The sequence below is a fragment of the Lygodium microphyllum genome, chromosome 11, assembly GCF_053477565.2.
Source record: "Lygodium microphyllum isolate KBCC chromosome 11, Lygodium_microphyllum_v1.1.10, whole genome shotgun sequence".
Lineage (NCBI taxonomy): Eukaryota > Viridiplantae > Streptophyta > Polypodiopsida > Schizaeales > Lygodiaceae > Lygodium > Lygodium microphyllum.
The window spans coordinates 96,880,390-96,899,561 of record NC_141145.1 but is presented as its reverse complement, the minus strand read 5'-3'; the positions used below and the strand labels follow the sequence as shown (position 1 = coordinate 96,899,561).

The 19,172-nt window shown below is 42.1% G+C and overlaps 1 protein-coding gene across 1 annotated transcript in view; it reads right to left on the bottom strand.

The window, feature by feature from the left end:
• The window catches only part of LOC148029126 (small acidic-like protein), a 78,951-nt gene extending 60,934 nt beyond the window's left edge, over nucleotides 1-18,017 (bottom strand). Inside the window, exons 1-5 of the mRNA XM_087688533.1 lie at nucleotides 17,771-18,017; nucleotides 12,260-12,350; nucleotides 12,109-12,147; nucleotides 11,583-11,635; nucleotides 11,432-11,495 (exon numbers count right to left, since the gene is read on the bottom strand). Of these exons, the coding sequence (XP_087544659.1) occupies nucleotides 11,432-11,495; nucleotides 11,583-11,635; nucleotides 12,109-12,147; nucleotides 12,260-12,350; nucleotides 17,771-18,017 (494 nt within the window). The remainder of the gene's footprint in view (nucleotides 1-11,431; nucleotides 11,496-11,582; nucleotides 11,636-12,108; nucleotides 12,148-12,259; nucleotides 12,351-17,770) is intronic.
• Nucleotides 18,018-19,172: the final 1,155 nt, after the last annotated feature.

Here is a 19,172-nt window from a genome sequence, read left to right as displayed (position 1 = left end):
CCCCAAATGGACGACAAAAACAGCGGCAAAAGCAGCCATCAAATCAAAAGAAGATGAAGCCCTATGCACCTCCTAATGCTCCTCAATTTCGCTCCAATCTATACCCACAAGCAAAGCAACTTTCCGAAGAAGAAAACCAGCGCTTCATGAAAGAAGGGAAGTGCTTTAAATGTGGACAAACAGGCCACATAGCGAAGCAATGTCCAAGCAAAGGACAAAGCAAGGTTTCTGACACAAGCCTAAGTCGCCAGTGAAAATCAATGCTATCAGTGATGTAGTTGCAAACACAACTCACACTCCAGAGATGCGCAAATTATTAAAGCTTGGGGACAGTTGCAAGGTAAGCAAGCACTATTCTTGATAGATCATGGGGCGAATGAAAATATCATTTCCTTCCAATTAGCTAAAGAGCTTGGATTAAAGAATGAAGAGATGGACACTCCGGCAGAAGTTCGCCAAGCTTTAAATGCCGATGAAGGTGACACAATGAAGACTGTGACACCCTACATTGGCAAGCTCAAGTTTCAAATTCAAGGCTACAGTAACGAAGATACCTTCTGTATCGGAGACATTGATGGTTGCGATGTGATTCTTGGCATGCCCTGGAATCATAGAGTAGATTCAACCATCTTCTCTCAGAAAAAGAAGGTAGAACTCACCAACAAAGGCAAGAAGTACGAGATCCAAGCTGGAGTTTCTGGAGACACCATACCTATGGTAAGCCATATGCAAGTCTCTAGAGCAATTAAGGATTGTGTTCAATGTTGTTTGCTTTATGTCACTGATGTAAAAGATAATATGAATGCTGAAAACCAAGAGTGACTTCAGCTCTTGGAAAAGTATAAAGATTGTTTTTCGGAAGATCTTCCTTATCAGCTTCCCCCAGAAAGGCAAGAAAACCATCATATTGATATTATTCCGGGCAGTTCTCCTCCTAATATAGCACTATACCATGTGAGCCGTCCTCAACAAGAAAAAATCAGAAAGCAAGTCGAAGACCTACTCAACCGTGGGCTAATTAGGCTAAGTAGTGGTAAAACCATTTGTGGTGGAAGCAGATGCTTGCGGTGATTGTATTGGTGCAGTGCTAAATCAAGAAGGACATGCCATAGCCTTTGAAAGCTGCCGTCTAAATTATGTGGAGAAAAGGTATGACATTTATGAAAAGGAGCTCTTAGAAGTGGTTCATGCTTTGAAGATATGGAAACATTATCTTTTAGGCAATGAATTCCTTATTAAAACTGATCCATCAGAGCTTGAAGTATTTCAAGACTCAAAAGCATTTGCAGGAGAAACATGCAAGATGGAAAAATTTCTTGTCTATGTTTCATTTTCAAATTATGTACACTCCAGGGAAACAAAATGTAGTTGCTGATGCACTTTCTAGAGTGCCTCGCATTGCAACTATTACAATGGCTCATCATGAAGATTTTCAAACGATGAAGAATACTTATGATGAAGAAACTGATTTTGCAGCAATTTGGTCAAATTTACAACAAGGAGGTTCTCATCCAGATTATTCCATCAAAGACGGTTACCTTCTCATGAACAATCGCCTTAGTGTCACTCTTCCTGTTCGACAAAAGGTGCTTAAAGAAAGTCATGAACCCCCTTATGCAGGACATAGAGGGAGGGCAGCAACTCTAAGTGCAATAGAGCGCTACTTTTATTGGCCAACATTACGAAGAGATACACATAACTTCATTGAGGCTTGTCTAGTATGCCAAAAATCCAAGTATGATAGGCAGAAGACTCCAGGATTGTTGCAACCTCTTCCAGTGCCCAAAGATCCATGGGAATCTATCACAATGGATTTCATCTCAGGTATTCCAAGAACACCTCAAGATCATGATATGATTTGGGTCATAATTGATCGATTCAGCAAGCAATCACATTTTATTCCATGTCATAAAACATTGAAATCCGCACAAGCTGCAAGACTTTTCATTCAACATATCTTCAGATTACATGGTATGCCTTCTGAGATCATTTCAGATAGAGACTCCAAATTCACAAGTAACTTTTGGCGTGCTTTATTTGAGAATTTGAAAACCACTTTAAAGTTCTCCTCAGCTTTTCATCCTCGAACTGACGGCCAAACAGAGGTGATGAATCTCACTCTTTTGGATATGTTGAAAGCTTATGTTAGTGAACATAAGTCACAATGGGAGAAATATCTTCCATTATTGGAGTTTGCTTACAACAATACAGTGCACTCATCCACAGGGAAAGCTCCAAATGAAATAGTACAGGGTAAAGTGATTCCTCCTCCAATTATTCGCACTAAAGATAAGATTTTTACTGCATGAGTTTGCTTCAGATTTAAAAACAGTAATGGATCAAGTTCGAGCCACTATCAAAGTTGCCCAAGAGTGACAAAAGAAGCAAGCAGATAAACGAAGAAGATCTTTGGCTTTTGAAAAAGGTCAATATGTCTTGCTAAAGTTTGATAAAAGCAGGCTCAAACAAGGTTCCGGTCAAAATTCATCTTTTCCAAAGCTCTCCAGTAGATACTTTGGACCCTTCAAAGTGATTGAGAAAATAAATGAAGTTTCTTATCGACTTGAGCTTCCTGCTCATTGGAAAATACACAATGCTTTTCATGTAAGTTTACTAAAACCTTACATAGGACCAGAACCAAAGGAACCCATTATTGAAGATTCCCCAGAAGTTGAAGAAACAGAGCAACTCTTGGAACCTGAACAGATTTTGTTTCACAAGGATCGAACCACGAGAAGTGGCCTTGTGACACGAAAATTCTTACTAAAATTCAAGAATCTACCCACAACAGATGCACAGAGATGAAAAATTCATGAAGGATTACCCAGGCATTCTTGAGCCATATCAAGAAGCTTTTCAGCTGAGGACAGCTGAATAAAAGCCAGAGAGCTGTCACAACTCTATAGAAACAGAATTTGTATCCTTTTTCATTAATTTGTCTATATAATTATTTATTAAATTTGTTTCCTTTGCACTAATTAGATATAAAGAAAAGTGCATTGGAGTTGGCCACTGATGAGTGGTCACAGGTTATGGTGGACCCACGCGGTGGGTTAGAGAAAAGATAGTTCACACTTCCACCTATATGGCCGATTGGGTGCCTGTGACCAGAACTCACGCATATCAGGGTTAGACTCACACACAGAAAGAATTGATGCCTTGAAGTGTGGGCTAGATTCGCCGGAACAGACATTTACAATCAACAAGATGGCATGATCATGAAATGCTTGTACAAAGTGCATGTGTGGGCTGAAAGCTTGAAATGCACATTTCTTTGTATAGGAAAGTCACATGAAGATTCTGATACCGTTTTTGCGATGTACACGGAAAAAGCTTTCATATGACACCCATATTGGGGGGTCCCTAAATTTTAGGAGGTCCCTAAATTTTAGGAGCCTCGAATTAGCCTAAAAATGCTAGTCCTAAAAAATAGGGATGACATTCTAAAAATAGTAAATTCTGTACCCTGACTGTGCTTACTAAATTTGGTTGTTTCTATTCTTGACAGTATTCAGCCCAAAAAGGAAGGCCATAGAGAAGAGACAAGTGTCAAGACACTTGTCACACAAATTTCCAAGTGTCCCACCACTTGTCACATCTCATGACATGTGGCTGGACACTTGTCTTGTGCTACTCCACTTTCCCCTTTTGTACTAGCTCTTCCCTCTCCTATAAATAAGAGCTCGTTTTTCTTCATTCAGCATCATTTTTCTTTGCTGTAAACTCATGTACAGCACCCACAGATAGCCAAAAACTGGCCCCATCCATCCCCATCATCATCCCCCACTTCTCCATTATCAAATTCCTCCATATTCCCTCTTCTATCACTGCTGTTTTACAGGACAGCAAGCTTGTAAATTCATTACAGCACCTCCTTCTCGAGCTCTTTCTTCCATTTTAGCAACAAGAAGCAAACCCTATCCATGTACTGCTGAGATCAACGATGGAGAAAGGCTGATTTTCCCTCTTTCTTCTCTCATACTGTAAAGAAATCAGTTCTTATCATTGCATAATAGATAATGCATGTGTGTTTATACATCTTTGTATGATCTTGTGAGAGTGAGAATTACTTCTCCTCACTCTCAGGTTGATTGTAACTGAGCTCTTCCCTAAGGGACTTGGGCTAAGCAGAAATACATTTCCTTCGGGGGGGGTTGCCCATCTTCAACCCTCAGTCTTGTCTCCATTACTTTTACATTTTCATGGCTGTAATTTTGTGAGTAATTTTCATTTTCAGCTTTAAGTGTTTATTCTCTTTTATATTAAATCTCGAAAACAAGCGAATATCATAATTGTTAAGCATACTACGTTGTTCGGGGCGTTTACACCTCAGGAGTCTTCTAGGGATCCACCGCCATCCGATGCGGAGCCTTCTTCAAATGAGGAGGATCTACCTTCACTTGGTGAGGGGGAGTCCCTCTCCGAGACAGGTGCTTTACAGGTTCCGGAGACTACTCGGTCTCCCTCGCAACAGGAGGAGTCTCTTAGGATTCCTTTGTGGTATCGCCGGCTTATGCAGGATTCAGGTGTTACTCACTTTCCTGCTTCTTCTATAGGTCCACGCAGATCAGCCCATTTACAGGCCCAACGGGATAGTTCACTCTATGTGAACTATGCTCTTATGTCTCAGATTCTTTGGGATTCCGAGCCTTCCATAGTGGAGAAGGCTCTTGCACAGGATATTTGGAGACAGGCTATGCAGGCAGAGCTCGATTCCATCGAGCGGAACCATACTTGGGAGCTTGTACCGCGTCCCAAGGAACGGAAGGTGATAGGTGTGAAATGGGTCTTTAAGACCAAGTATCTTGCAGAGGGCTCCTTGGACAAGCATAAAGCTCGGCTTGTTGCCAAGGGTTTTGCACAGAGAGCAGGTTTGGACTACTTTGAGACTTTTGCTCCTACAGCTCGGATGTCTACCATTCGAGTTATTTTGGCTCTTGCCGCTCACCACCGTTGGCCTGTTTATCAGATGGACGTCAAGTCAGCCTTTCTGAATGGCATCCTTGAGGAGGAGATCTATGTTTCACAGCCTCCTGGTTTTCTTGTGCAGGGGAAGGAGGATCATGTCTACAGGCTGCGAGAGGCCCTTTACGGCCTGAAGTAGGCTCCTCGTGCTTGGTATCAGCGGATTGACCGCTTCTTTCTACAGAGTGGTTTTCAGCGCTTCGATCATGACCCCAACCTCTACTTTAGGGTTGTGGGTTCTCTTTGTGTTTTGCTTATCTTGTATGTCGATGATCTTATTATTACAAGGAGCGACACTCAGCAAGTGGAGCATACTCGGGCTATTCTACGGCAAGAGTTTGACATGACTGATCTAGGGATCCTTCACTTCTTTCTTGGTCTGGAGATCTATCAGCTGGCACAGGGCATTTTTATCTCGCAGCACAGGTGCATCTCCGAGCTTCTTTCGGAGTTTGGTATGGCCGAGAGTCGGCTTATTTCATGCCCCATGGACCCTGGGTCCAAGATTTTGGCAGATGGAGTCCCCCTTACAAATGCCACTCGTTACCGGTGCCTTGTGGGCTTTCTTATCTGGCTTATTCACACTCGGCCGGATATCTCTTTTGTGGTGGCTTTGTTGTCTTCTTTTATGAAGACTCCTACACAGGATCACTGGAGGGCAGCCTTGCGTGTTCTTCAGTATTTACAGGGGACTCGATCCTACGGGATCATGTATGGAGATGGGATTACTCTTTCTGGATGGAGTGATTCTGATTGGGCAAGTGATGTGGGTTCGAGACGATCCACTACCGGTTATGCTTTCACCCTTGGATCCGGTGCTGTCTCTTGGAGCAGCAAGAAGCAGCCTACTGTGGCACTTTCTTCTACAGAGGCTGAGTATCGGGCCTTATGTTCGACCACTATGGAGGCAGTTTGGCTCCGTCGCTTAATGGCAAAGATTGGCTTTTCCCAGACAGGACCTACGGCGCTGCGCATGGACAACCAGAGTGCCCTTGCTCTGGCAAAGAACCCGGTGTTTCATGCTCGCACGAAGCACATTGAGGTTCAGTACCACTATGTTCAAGAGCGGATCGTGGATTCGGAGCTGGCGGTGGCTTATTGTCCCACGGCAGACAATGCGGCTGATCTCTTCACGAAGCCTTTGCCTCAGGCTTCTTTGCTTCATCACATGCGGTTGTTAGGTCTTCAGACCCTCCCAGGATCTGAGAGGGGGTGTTAGCCTGCTCTATTTCATTCTCAGTCTGTCATCTCCTGGTTGTGAGCTCCTGTCAGAGTCTAGCAAGAGACAGAGGAGCTCTGTCAGTTTATGTGTTGCTGTTTTTTGTGTGTATTCCCTTCTCGGGTGGCAGTCAGCCTTTATTGGCCGCTTTTTGTGCCAGTCGGTCAGATTAGGGCCAGTCGGCCAGCTTTTGGGCCAGTCGGCCAGTTTTGGGGCTGGGGGGCTATTTATAGCAGCCCCCCCCATCAGTCCTATATTCTGTCTTTCAGGTTCAGCACAGTCTCTCTCCTCTCCCACTCCGGCATCGGTTCTGCCCTTGTCTCCAGCCTGATCTGGTGCCCTCACTGACGCTTCGAGCTGCGTGCAGGCACTGATCAGTCCATTTCAGAGTATTCAGCATCCATTTCAGTCAGTGCAGATCTTCTTCCTTCATTCTCTGCTTTCTCTCTGTCTCTCCTCCGTGTTCGTGTCTTCTTCTTCCGTTGCGCACTCTCACATATTTGGCTAGAAGGGTTCAAAAACAATCTAACTACTCCCACTCTATACATTAAGAATGAAGGGGGGAACTTGCTGATTATCATTCTTTATATAGATGACATGTTGCTTGCTGGATCTTCAAAAGCAAAAATTGTAGATTTCAAGGCTGAATTGAAACATGCATTTGCTATATCAGATATGGACTATCTACACTATTATTTGGGGATTTAGTTCACCCAAAATCAGCATGGTGTCATCATGTCATTGTCACAGTATGTGAATAAGCTATTACATAGGTTTAATATGCAAGATTGCAAACCTATGTGCACTCCTATGGAGCCAGGCTTAAAGCTCTCTTTGCATGATGGTGAAGATGTGTCCGATGTTGCAATTTACGGCTAGGTTGTTGGCTATCTTATTTATCTTTGCAACACACACCCTGACATTCAATATGCAATATCTCAAGTGAGTAGGTATATGCATAGCCCACGGACTATACATTGGCAAGCTGTTAAGCGGATCTTCAAATACTTGCAAGGTACTCAGTCACATGCATTATTATATCCCGGGGAAAGACTTGTAATTACAAGCTTACAGTGATTCAGATTGGGCTGGTGATGCATACACTAGACAATCTACTAGTGGACACTGTTTCTTTCTGAAACATTCATGCATTTCATAGCTAAGCAAGAAACAACCTACAATGGCTACCTCGTCCTGTGAGGCTGAGTACAGGGTAGCCTTCACAGCAAGTGGGATATGTATGGTTACGCAGATTGTTGGTTGATCTACATTTACCATTGGAGGGTCCTACACCCATTCTTTCTGCCAATCAAAGTACCATTGTAGTGGCACAAAATCATGTGTTTCATGCTCGCATGAAGCACATTGAGATACATTACCATTATGTCAAAGAGAGAGACTAAGCAGAAGATATGATTTATGTATGTTTCTACATAGGAAAATGTTGCACACATTTTTATCAAGGCACTATCTCATGAGAAGTTTGAGGCTTTTTGCAAGTCCTTAAACTTGCTACCCTTTGGTGATTGATCATTCTTGTACTTTACCACATGGGCACTGCAAGGGGGTGTTAGAATTTGCCAATTCTATGGCCAGTGCCCAATGTTTTAATCTTTAGTTCTTTTTCAGTTCTAGTGTGAACACAACTAAAGTTATAAGTTGTGTCACCACTCTTAGAGTTAGAGTTAGAGTCAGTTAACTCTAGTTGAATTAGAGCTAGGTCAATCTTAGACCTATCTTCATTCTCATTCTTTTAGTTCAACACGTATACTCTACTATTTTGCTTCACCACACTCTCATTCTCTCTTATCTCTCCTCCATAGCTGGCTGTCATTTTCCAACACTCGTCTAGGTGGCAGTCTACACTCTAAACAGATATAAACCAACCGAGTGTAAGCCGTGATGGCAAGACCTTTGAGAGAGTACATGCTGGCCATGGTGCTGCCTCATGCAACGAATTTACACCACCATAGTGTTGCCTCATATAGTGAATTTACACTACCAAAGTATTGCCTCATGTGGCAAATTTACACTACATCATCATATCGCATCTCCTTGATTTTTAACATAAATCTTTTCAAACACATCGAAAAACAACTACATTCATCAATAATCAAAAATAGCCTTAACTAGGCTAAAGTATCTTTACCAAGCAACAATTCCATGACTAGCCTTCATTCCAGCTAATGCACTTCCATTAATCAAACAAACTTTTTATGTACATGCAAAAATACATTTATTATTATTGTAACATACATACCCTCGTGGCCGTACATTTGCAAGGTTGATATCCTCACTCATGCATGATCCTCTTGTATCATATCCATTCTTCTTCCAACATCCGCACATAAGAACATTTCAAGAAGGCCTCTAATTTTATACCTGCCTCCTATATCCCATATGTGTTATTTACAACTCCTAGTCTAATACATTCACGTACTCTCATGCTTATATGATTCCCTATCATTTTTCACAGGCTTTATCATCATATCGAAGCTTCAAAAGTCTTTCCTCTTTCCTTTCTCAACCCTTAGCATTAACATTTTCTAATTCTTATCGAATCATGAGTATACAATAATAGCATTTCTCCTATAAGGAGTACCTCACTTGGTAAAAACACAAGGTTCTATTATAATATTTATTCTTTCTCTTTTTGATAATCATGCCATACTCTTAACATAGCGATATTTGTGCTACACTAACCTCTTTTCATTGCAACTCAGATCTCACTCAAACAACCCTTTTTTTTTTTACACATTTCCTTTATAAATGGATTATGGAAATATTAAATACTTGATTTTGGATATTAGAATTGATCGCATCACTGGCCACATTTTTCCCTATGTCAAGGATCGTTGAAGATGGACCCACCACATTGAAAGCTCTTGCCTCATTAGGCACACTGACCTTTTTGCAAGGGGGCTTGGTGGATAGAGAAAAGAAAGGGGATAGGACAAGGCAAAAAAGATTATTGACTTCGAGAAAGTATTTTGAGAATTTTAGTCTTTGTCTTCTCTCTTACTCTCAACACTCTTGACACTTGTATTTTTTTGCTCCTCTCTATCAACCATCATCCTACTATCCCTTACCTCTCTTTCTTTCTTTTTTCATCTTCTCTCTCTCTCTCTCTCTCTCTCTCTCTCTCTCTCTCTCTCTCTCTCTCTCTCTCTCTCTCTAGCTCTTCAATCTCTCCATCCTCTCTCTAGCTCTACATGCCTATTGCCACTCTCACTAGCAGCAGCTCATGGCTTCGCTTTTTGCTTCCCATGCTCTCTTCTTCTCCCCTTGGCCTCTATTTGTAAGAGAGGGCGGGAGAGAGATGCTGCTCATGTTATTAATATAATTGAGGTGTCATAAGCTAGCACAAGGAGAGAGATTTTTTTGTAATCATAGGAGAATATCCACTTGTCAAGTGGTGGCATAAAGACAGAAATATCTTTTTGGGAAAAACCTATGTATCATTCTCATGTAAAGTTTCAATTGGATTTGAACTCTTCCCTCTTAATGAAGAGTTCTAGTTAGAATTAAACTCTTCTTTTATTTACGAATTCATTGACTTTTCTTTTCTCCCCTTTTTTCTTTGCATGCATGCCACAAATTCTCACGAGTTTTCTCGACAAGATCAAGGAGGTATTCACGTGTCAGCTCATTTCTATGCATACAATAGGAGTTTTTTTTTCTTGCAAAAAGTAGCCTTTTCATATGTGTTCATGTGTGTAAATAAATGCATGTCTGCACTTACCTAAGGATCAGTTGCCATGGGAAATTTTTATTTTTGTATAACGAGCGAGTATACATGTTCACATGCATGTGAGTAAACACATGCTCTTGCATTCTAAAGGAAGTGTTCACATGGGAAATTTTTCCTCACCCGTCAAATACATTACAAGTAATAAGAGAGAAATAAGGATTTGTGGTCTCTTCCCAAACAAGGATAGGGCGAATCTTGCTCCAGAGTTGGAACAAGAAAAAGCACAATAGTCCCATTTGTAGATTCAAAAGAGCCTAGCAATATTATCCCAAAAGGCATACAAGCAAAGGTTGACTACAGGAATATGACAAAGAAGATAGTGGTGAGATGAAGCATACTAGGTACCTACAAGGGACAAAAGTATAGATAGAGAATGAGTTGATCCCACTTTAGCTCAAAAATCAATCAATAAAATTAGCCAAAGTTAGAGAAGCGTGAAGAAATGATAAGTGGATAGTGTATCGAGGAATAAAGCAATCATCAGGGACTTCTCCACCCCATTTCCCTAGAAGTAAATATAACTTGCAGAAGAATATCGCTACCCTCTATATCCGTAATGGAACTTAATGTTATAATTACAACTCTTATGAGTCACAAGAGCTTAGAGTTTACCCCATCTAATTTTCCTTTCCTTTTTTACTTTATGCATCTTCATGGCACCAATACTGGAAGTGGAATGTAACGAACTATCTTATTTATCCTATAGCTCAATTTTGGCCTCCAAAGGACGTTAATAGATCTTTCTTTCTTTCTTTCTTTCTCTCTCTCTCTTGTTACCATTGCTACCCCTTTTTTGACAAGGTCTACCACTGAATAGTAGGGGGTGACTTCAATATGATGGAGCCCATGGAGAATAAGTGAGGGAGGCATAGTAGCTAAGGAATGTGAACAAGAGGTCCTAGGGGACTAGAAATGGACACTAAGCATTATTTTGAAATATTTATTAGTAAGAGTTGCATTAGTAAGGGTACATCATATTAGAGAATTTACTACCATGATTTAGGATATGCCTCTAGTTTGGAATTTATCTTTAGTTTGTAAAGGTTAAGCATCTTTGAGTGTGAATAGCTTTTTATAGCATCCTCAAGTGTGAATAGCTCTTTATTGTGTGCAAAGTGAGCACATCTTTACTTATAGCAAAAGTTGTAGATACATCTTTATTCATAGCAAGCCAACCTCTTTCTTGAATATAATCATGCTCATTCTTCGCGTGGCTCTTCTATTTTGCATCCTCCTCCTCATAATACAAAGATGCGTGCACCCATAGCACAAAATACATGCAGAGCCATAACAAGCACGCATGGGGGAAGCCCCACAACTGTTCCCAGCACCCAACACAGTGTTCTTCTCAATTTTGCGAGTATTGTATATGATTATTTTAAGTTGATTCTATGTTATAATTTGTAGTTGATTTCAAAGTTGTGCATGCACAACCTTACAAATAATGGTAATTGTAGTATAAACAAAACTTAACATGACCCCCAACCATTTCTTACCTTCCAACTATCCCGTCTGAATGTTGACAACACTTTGCACAAACATTTCTCTCCCTTGCACAACCTGGACAACAATTAATATTAGGATAATATACTACAGTGTGCACTATTTCCACAACACTCAAGCTGGGGGGGGGAAATCATGGACAACCTGAACATAGACGGTGGTATGCCTGACGAACTGCTCGTTTACTGCATTGAATGCTGAAAAACAGCATATAGCCATGAGTCCATACACAAAGCAGGAAAAGAACTGTGTCTACCAGAATATAATAATAATGTGGACAATGCATAACCAGGGGGGGGTGTGGGCGGGGTGGCTTTTGAAATGTGCATACTTTTCTTCCTTTGCCTTGTACAGATGTTGCACTTATGTATCATGGTATAAATAAACGTCTTTAACTTATCAGTTTACAAATCATGACTGTGATAGCAATTGGACTTCCATACATTCAACTTTATGGGGTCCATTGCAAAGGCTGTTTGAACCTTCTCATAGTTAACTGTTGTTTAGGAAAATAAAGTGAAAATGACAATGTTTTTTCTGCCAGAACATGTTCAATCTTGCAAAGATCCCTTTTCAACAAAATACGCGCACACAACAAATTTTCTTAAACGAAAGACTAAATATTGTTTAAGCATGTTCATAGCATTGAATAAAATCTAGAAATCTTTACCATTTTGCTGGTTCAGTCAATGGTTTGTATTTCCCATATCTGTGCTCGAGAAAATACCAATTTGTGTCAGTCACATTTCTGCTTAACAGAAAATCAAAGTCAAATTTGAATGAAACAGAGAAACTGGGACCTAGAAATGCAACACAATTACTTTCTCCGCCATTCAATTTGTTCCTTGCAGCGACGGCAAACTCGTGTGATTGCAGAATAGGGTTTTAATTTCCCACCAAGCTCCTGAAACTCTCCCCAAAACAAGCACATCATTTTGTAAGCACCCAATACACAAAGTTTACACAAACCCAAAAGATGGAAACAAGCAGAATTCTGTCTATTATTATTTCCCATCTGTATCCAAATCTCAATAATAACCTCCTCCAAGTCATAAATTGGCTTCTTTACACAAAGTGAACAAAAAGAGATACCAATGAAATCAAGCCTTTCCCACCCCACTCTCTTAAAAAAAGCAATGAAGACGTTGCTGAAAGTGCATGTATATTTTTATCCTCCCCTTCATGCAGTCTGTTGGAGCATGCCCAAACAAGAGAAGAGCTGAGCCAACTGTTGAACTCCCTTTAGAACTGAAGTAAGAGCCCTTAGTAGGACTTTAGAATTGAGCTTGTTCTAGGAGCAGAACCTGCCTCAAAGGCACGCTATTGGTGTTGGAAGTGCGGTGGGCTCAAGTGACGTTGGGGGAGAGAGACTATGTGTGCATTTCCACAATCAAAAGATCATGCACTTAGTAACAAAACAATGTAAAGCATAAACAAGAGCATCAAGACAAATGGTCCTTTTGATTACAGTCTCAACTGTCTTAACCTTCAACTCAGAAGGCCCATAGTGAACCGAGTAATCAGAATGGACATTGTCAAGTCAAATGTTAGCCAGATGTGGATGAGCCCGACACAGCAACTAGGCACAAAGATGGCATACTATTGGACACTTTTTAAAACTCTCTCTCAAGATGAATTTGTCACATGCTTAGAATACATGGGTATACACCTGTCACATGGCCTCAGGTGCACCGTCAGCCAAATCGGCACTTCATCACACTAGCTAAAGACAAAGCTTGGGAGATTGAGTCCGCTCTAGTAGAGGACCTTATTTTTCCAAAGTGTTGTTGAGCTAAAAATGCATTATATGCTAATTAGCCATATTAGACAGCCCCAAAACAAGCTTAATTAATTGAATCACCAGACTTACATTAAAAGAATTGAGTGCCTAGAGAGTGTCTATGTCCCATAAGCCTACCTAATTTGGGAGGACCCAACCATCTATAAATAGACAAGCTGCCCACCACTCAATCTTCAATCTCATTTTTCCAGTTTGCAAGTGCCTTCTCTCTACTGTCCACACCCCATTTGCAAAGGATATCTCAGTTCAAGCTGCTGCCACTACTGCCTTTCATCAGGCGCCTACTGTCCAGCCCCCTACTACTGTTGGCAACTGTTTACAGCCTGCTGCCATCGCCATTACTACTGCATTTACTGCTGATCTGCCATTTCCAGCCTGCGTTTGGACCTGCATAGCTGTTGCCAACCTGCCACACTGATCTGGCCACATCTTAGCTACATTTGGCACTGCCAAAACATTTTCAGATGCTGCATGTTACACTTCAGGATCAGTCAAAGTACGACACACTCTTTGGCTCATACTCTCTGCACCAGTCCCTAATGCACAAGAGTTTGAGGTACCCTAACCCTAACTGTGTTTCTTTATCAGTCTGTGTGTTTATCGTACGATTGTGATTATAATCTATAGTCAATCATTTCTTTACAAGGGTGAGAAAGAGAAACACTACATTTGTTGATGTCCAATTTGCTATGAGATCAAGAGGAAGGTTCTCTCTCATACCCTGCAGAGAGAACCTTCCTCGATCCACGATCAAGGACTCGAACAGTATCACTGTCAAACTCCACCAAGAGGCCAAGAGCACAAATCTTATGAACCGAAAGTAAATGATACCCCAATCCTGGCACATGCAACACCTCAGAGGTGTGGGTACCACCATGTCCATCTGGAATAAGCTGCATCTCACCCCGCGCACCAATAGACACAGAAAAGCTGTCTCCAATGAGAATCTGCCCACAAGAAGGTCGCAAATGGGCAACACCAACAGAAGGAGTCATGTGCCATGAGGCACCACTATCCACAATCCACTCTCGAGCCTGGGAAGTTGTCATCACAACATCAGAAGTCTTCGGTGTAGAGTCCTCAATGATTGCTAAGTGTAGAAAAGCAGCTGATGAGGGTGCAGCCACCGCTCCAGAGTCCTTCGTGTCCTTTTCCTTGGTATCCTTCTTGTCTTTGTCGAGACAATCCTTCTTCTAGTGACCGGTCTTTCCACAAATATGGCAAGTCGATTCCTTCTCCTTATCCTTCTTGGATTTGTTGTCCTCCTTCTTCTTCTTTTGGTCCTTCCCCTTCTTCTGAGAGGCTTGACCAACCAATGCCTCCGATTTGGAAGCATTTTGTCCCTTCAATTGTTCCTCGTGGTCCAAGACCATAGGAACCAACTCTTCCCAACGAAGAGTCGACTCCCGCCTTGATGCAATAAGAGCGGAATAAAAAGTACCGAATCGTGGCAGCAACTGGGATAGTAAAGTAATCGCCATGTCTTCGGAGGAAATAGGCTTCCCCGCATTTTGAATATACATCTGAAGTTGCTGAAGCTTGTTGATGCGTTCCCGAAACGAAGAAGACTTATTCACGGACAAAGTCCGCATCTGCACCTCCAAAGAAACCCTCTTCATCAAGGTCATCCGGTTATACATCTGATCAAGCTCCAGTCATATCTCACAAGCCACAGTCAAGTGCTCAATGTGAGCTATCACGACTGTGGTGCAAGACAGAAACAGAAAATGTCAAATCCTAGCATTCAATTTGTCCCAATGAGACTGAGCCTTGGTCAACTCCGCACGAGCATTGGAAGAGAGTTTGAACTCATCCCTCACAGAGGGCTTGTTAATCTCCTCCATCACCAGTTCCGCCAAATCATAAGACTCTAAAATGGCCAACATCATCACCCACCAGATGCGGTAATTGTCGCCATCAAGCTTTTGATCCGATGGAAGAGCCGGTAGGACAGGCACCTTCTTGTCCATAATCGCCTGGAACTCCAAATCAGTCTCTGTAGACATGTTAACCTGCAATACCTACACAAACGCAAAAGCAGCCCCCTCTGACTGTGAAAACGTAGCCTTCTAGGGCTGATTCCTCCGCTGCCCAAACCTTCTTCACCCATCGGAGGCAATAAAAAGGTAAAATCTGCAATGGAAGGCCTCAAACGCAGCCTTCCTCCCCTTCGAACAGCAATAACGTACAACAAATTCATCGATTAGACTCCTTTCCCGCACGCCCACACTCGCTTCAGCCTTGATCTAATGCGCAGCCCTCCTGCTCGCCCTCGAATCCTAGAAACGCAGCCTTGTGTCGCGCTAAAATCTCCTCTTCAAATAGGTTCAGCCGTCAGTCAGTCCATCTTCACCGCTCTGATACCATGTCAGAGTGCAGTGAGCAGAAGCGTAGGACAAAGACTGAGAGAGAGTGAACACAGAGAGAAGAGAGAAAGAGAGAGAGAGAAAAGGAGACTGTAAACGCAGAAAATCTGCAGTGTAGTATGTTGTATAAGAGGGCAGAAATACACAAGGGAGCAGAGAAAATATCTATGTATGTCTCCGACTTAATGATCTCGAACTCCGTCAGCCCGAGCACAGTCTATCTCAGCCAACAGATCTCAAGATCAGAATCTGAAAAATGAATGCTGGAGTGTGCCACAAAACCAGCTATAAATAGCCGAAAAATAGAAATTCCCTGAAAAAAACTGGTTGACTGCAGAAACTGTGCCACATGGCACTGTCCGACCAGCTGATGTGGCATCCACTCTGGCCGTACTGCTCCGCTGTCCGACTAGCCGACTGTCCAGGAAATGACACTGTCTAACACTGCTTTCAATGTGTTTGTTGTACACTTTGAGTTCTCTACCTCTATTTGAGCATTTCTTTATAGAGGTCAATGTACAAAGCATCAATGGTAGGAAAAAGCAAATCCTTGCAACCTGCTACATAGAAAAAGTGAAAATTTAGGAATCTTCATCCAATTGCTCCTCGCCCATCGTCAAGAGTTGACCTTGATATCAACTGTGAGACTTAATAATCCTAATTGCACAACTTAACAAAAGATGAGAGAGTCCAAAAAGAACAATAATGAATGGAGATTTGTATAAGTATCGGCTTCAAGAGTCCAAGCATGATATAGCACTCTTCACTTTGATTCCTTGAAGCCACTTCATCATTTTCTCACAAGTACTACACGCATCTTCCACCTACCGTGCAAACCTTCCACCCATGCAACTCTCATGCCACATCATCCATCCCCACTTGTCCCATATATGTGGGTGGTGCCCAAGTGCATGAAGGTACAATACCAATAAGGTAGCCAGCACTTTAATGACCATCCACAAAGCCTCCACTCTCCCTCTAGCCAAAGATGTCAAGGGATGCAATGATGGTGATGAGGAGGGCTGAGAAGGAAGAGTGCACTACATAGGCAACAATAAGAGAGACCCGAGAGGATTAAGTCCAGTATCCAAGCATCAAATAATGTGCCACCCGGGTGCCCACAAAAGCCTAATGAAATGTGAACTAAATATAGTACCTAATACCCATAATATACATTAAACTAACAAGTTTTGGTTGTTTATCCAAGTGCTTCATCTTTGATGTGATTACTAGTCCTTCATGGAGCTTTTTTTGCACAATGTATCTTACCTTTAAGGTTTCCACGAGGTGTTATCACCAGAATTCACTTCTCCTTAAGAAAATAAAAACTTATCTCATGTTGAAGACAAATATTAATGTACAAAAAAAGCCCTTCTTTTTTAGAAGTCTCTCATTATGGTGGAGCAAGACATAGCCTCCCATACCAACCCCTATCAAACAAATTAGATACTTAGTTCCAGCATCCTTCAATGCTTGCCACATGTGAAGAAATGCCTAATGTAGAAATCATTCCATTCAAACAAACTTTGGAGCCACTACTTATTGTAGTTAAGGCCCTCTCCTATACTATACATATTGCAAAAACTTGTAGCCCTCTTCAGACAAAGTGGCATAGACTAGTTGTACACTTAGATGAGCACACGCCTACAATCACATGGATACCTCCTACCAATACATTATAGTCTAGACTCTCCTTCCTTGGAGTTGAGTCCAGAGAAGCTTAGCAAGGTCATTAAGACGGACATCATTCAGTTACACATAAAAATAACATGGATCGCACCAATTGAGCCACTAGGTATGAAGATGGCTTTCTACATATAGCAATTTTTCTATCTATCTCCAAATAGCCACGCCTCTCAGATGGAGTATCGAAAGCATGCATCCTTAAGCAATTGGATCAACATTATACTTTGATAATCCTCCATCTATGTGGAAAGTCTGATTTTATACCTTCTCTCGATCATATTGCTACTATTCTATGATAAGGCTTGGCTCAATGAGCGATGCGATTCGTTTTGCTTGCATTTTGCTTAGTATCTGATGCATGTGTGGGCTGAGTCCGTATAAGGGCCAGTGCAAGTGCATGCGATTGCACACGGTATTCATGGTCGGACGTATTTGTTGAGCCATGGGAAGCGCAAATGGGGGCAATGAATGAATAATACCTTGTCGTTCTTTTTCACGCCTGCGTTCGCCTTCCACGCGGTTCTGTTTTGGTGCTTGGGAGGGCCTTTTCTCGTAGACATGTTTCTTCTCGTTTTGACCCTGCAGATACAAGAACTCCACTACATAGCATCCACCCTCTACACGGGATCCTTTTGGCTTTTTTTTAAATATACTCGTGTCTTTGTTGCACCTTGCAATACACATATCACGTTTACCTTCATTCCGTGTTGTGTTTACCTTGCTCATTACGACGAAAAATTAAATGCATGTGTGATCATTGTCGAGGGTGTATTTTTCGAGCACATCGAATTGCAATGTCACACCTCAGCTTGTATGGAGAATGGGACCGAGAAAAATCACCGGTATTCATTGTTTTTTTTAAACACTAAGATTGCTAGTCTATGTTACTCAATATATATCAATGTACATGAAACTCCCTTTTGTGGTTGAGCAGGATACGGTGCCACATCCTCAGATGCTCCTCCCGGGCGTTGAGAGGCTGCAAAACGTCGACGCGAGGAGGTTGAGTCTTCAAGAAGAGTGGAGACTCATGACCATGATACTAGCCCTCATGAAATGCCCCCATCAAGTCGTAGAGGATGAGATTTTGGACAACCACCTGAATTTGACGGGAAAGGTAGAACTATCCAAGCGGATGCTGAAATTTTGATAGATTCTATGGAGGATTACTTTGAAGCAGGCGGTACTGCACCCGCAAATCAAGCTATGCTCGCCAAGCTGAAGCTCACTGGCAAAGCTAGGCTTTGTTGGAAACTATGATGCAGAGATCAAGGGATCGCGGAAGGATCCGTTACCTGGGAAAAACTGAAGAAAGCCATACAGGGAAGATACTTACCACCTGTGTATCGCACGCAGAAAATGAACAAGTTCTACGAGCTGAAACAGCTGGGACTCACTCTTGACGCATACTACTCTAAATGCTGCCCATGACATGTTACGCTTCTGCGTTCCATGTCGTGTCGTGATACACTTTCGCAAAACTGTGGGACCGTTGAATAGAGGGTGATCCCTCATGAGGCGGGCTCCACGGGGTGGGTGTTGCCTGCTCCATAACGGGCCTCAGAAGGAGGGTTTGTTACACTTGGTATTAGAGCAAGCTCCTCGGCTGGTGCGCAATGACCCCCGAGCGAGTGAGCCTGGGGTAAAAGAAAAGTTTCTCCTGTGCGAAAATCGAAGGCTGCCATCAGAAAAGAAGAAATTGAACGGAGGTATGCAGAGAAGAGGTGCTATTAGATTATCTGAAGATGGAGTCTTTCAGAGTGGAGTTATGCAAAACCAAGGTGGATAAAATCAATGGCAAAACAAAGCCCCTTGGTTCGGTGCTGTCGGAGCTGGACCGGCGCATCGAAAGAGTTTGCAGTGACATGGCGTTATGCCATG